Below are 1,241 nucleotides of genomic sequence, written 5' to 3' on the forward strand. Positions count from 1 at the left end.
TAAGAGTCAATAGTACTTCAACTTCAAGATAATACATTTTTCCCTCAGTAATATGATCTACCAATACATATATATTTCAGTAGCCTAAAGCTGTTTTCTTTAAGGATGTCTTAGGAGATTGGAACTTACAGAAAGACAATTTCCTTAAAACATGTTCTGCAGAACTGGGTTAAAAAAATAGCCAGTGCTGGAAAACAGTGAATTAGAGAAATAAATAATTCAACCACTGTCCTACAGCTCCTGCCCCAATCTCTCGATTTCCTCAATGAGGAAGTCGATGTCAGACTTAGTTGCTGCTGGGTTTGAGATGACCATTCGGAAGAAGTTGACTTTATCGCCCTGAGGCTGATACCCAACCATGGTAGTACCTGACTCCATCATCAGTGCCTTGATTTTTGGTGCAACCTTTATCATTTAAACACAAAACAAAAAGAGAGAAAGAGAGAAGAGTAATTTAAAAATGTATCATTTTTTCTATGTCACAGCATTTCTTCATTTGGAAAAAATAAATTAACAGACAAGAAAGGCACTGTAGGTTTTCTATAAAAATATCTGTAAGAGAAAGAGCTTGAAAAACTATGTAGGATTGGATATTTAAAGAAAAATTGACAACAATAATATCCATCTTTTTTATTAACAGACTAATAGCATCCTAGAGTATTCGCTATGTAACAGTTTTATATATTAAATCTATGTGTCATTTCTTTGTGTAGAAGATTCTGTCATAAAGAAATGTTTTCTGCCTCTGTATGAAAATCTTCTCCAGACCTTTTTGAGGGTAATGAATGTTTTCCATGAGAATATTATGTATTCTCAAAGTAATTTGTGTGGGGGAACAACAATGGAAATTTTTCACTAAGATCTATGTCACAAGGAATATTTTCTGTTAGCACAAGCCATGGAAACCTTCCAGCAGTTTTGCAGTACTGTGCATTTACCACAATCTCACTTCCTCACTTTAATTTACAAGGAGTAACATTCTGACAGTCTTCATATTCGGTATTGACTGAGCCCAGTTTTTCCATCCAGACCTTTCTCCTGCTCTACTCTCTGCCAGCCAAGGTCAGATGTCTGGCCCTTTTACTGATCTGTAGGATGTTTTATTATGTCCTCTAGCATCTACAGGGTCAAGTTAAATATTTCATCCTTCTTACCAATCTTATCTATCTTCCTCTATTCTCTCTTTTTTGGCAAATTCTTTAACATGTCACTGGGTTGACCCAGGAATTTCCATTCTCTTT

At 35.3% G+C, this 1,241-nt stretch overlaps 1 protein-coding gene across 1 annotated transcript in view; it reads right to left on the bottom strand.

Moving 5' to 3' along the window:
• GAD1 (glutamate decarboxylase 1 (brain, 67kDa)) overlaps positions 1-1,241 on the bottom strand; it is a 22,562-nt gene continuing 21,321 nt past the window's right edge. The window contains exon 14 of the mRNA XM_009075597.1: positions 1-405. Coding sequence (XP_009073845.1) covers positions 232-405 — 174 coding nt within the window. The 3' untranslated portion in view covers positions 1-231. The remainder of the gene's footprint in view (positions 406-1,241) is intronic.

Source organism: Acanthisitta chloris, unplaced genomic scaffold (genome assembly GCF_000695815.1).
Source record: "Acanthisitta chloris isolate BGI_N310 unplaced genomic scaffold, ASM69581v1 scaffold4800, whole genome shotgun sequence".
Classification (NCBI taxonomy): Eukaryota; Metazoa; Chordata; class Aves; order Passeriformes; family Acanthisittidae; genus Acanthisitta; species Acanthisitta chloris.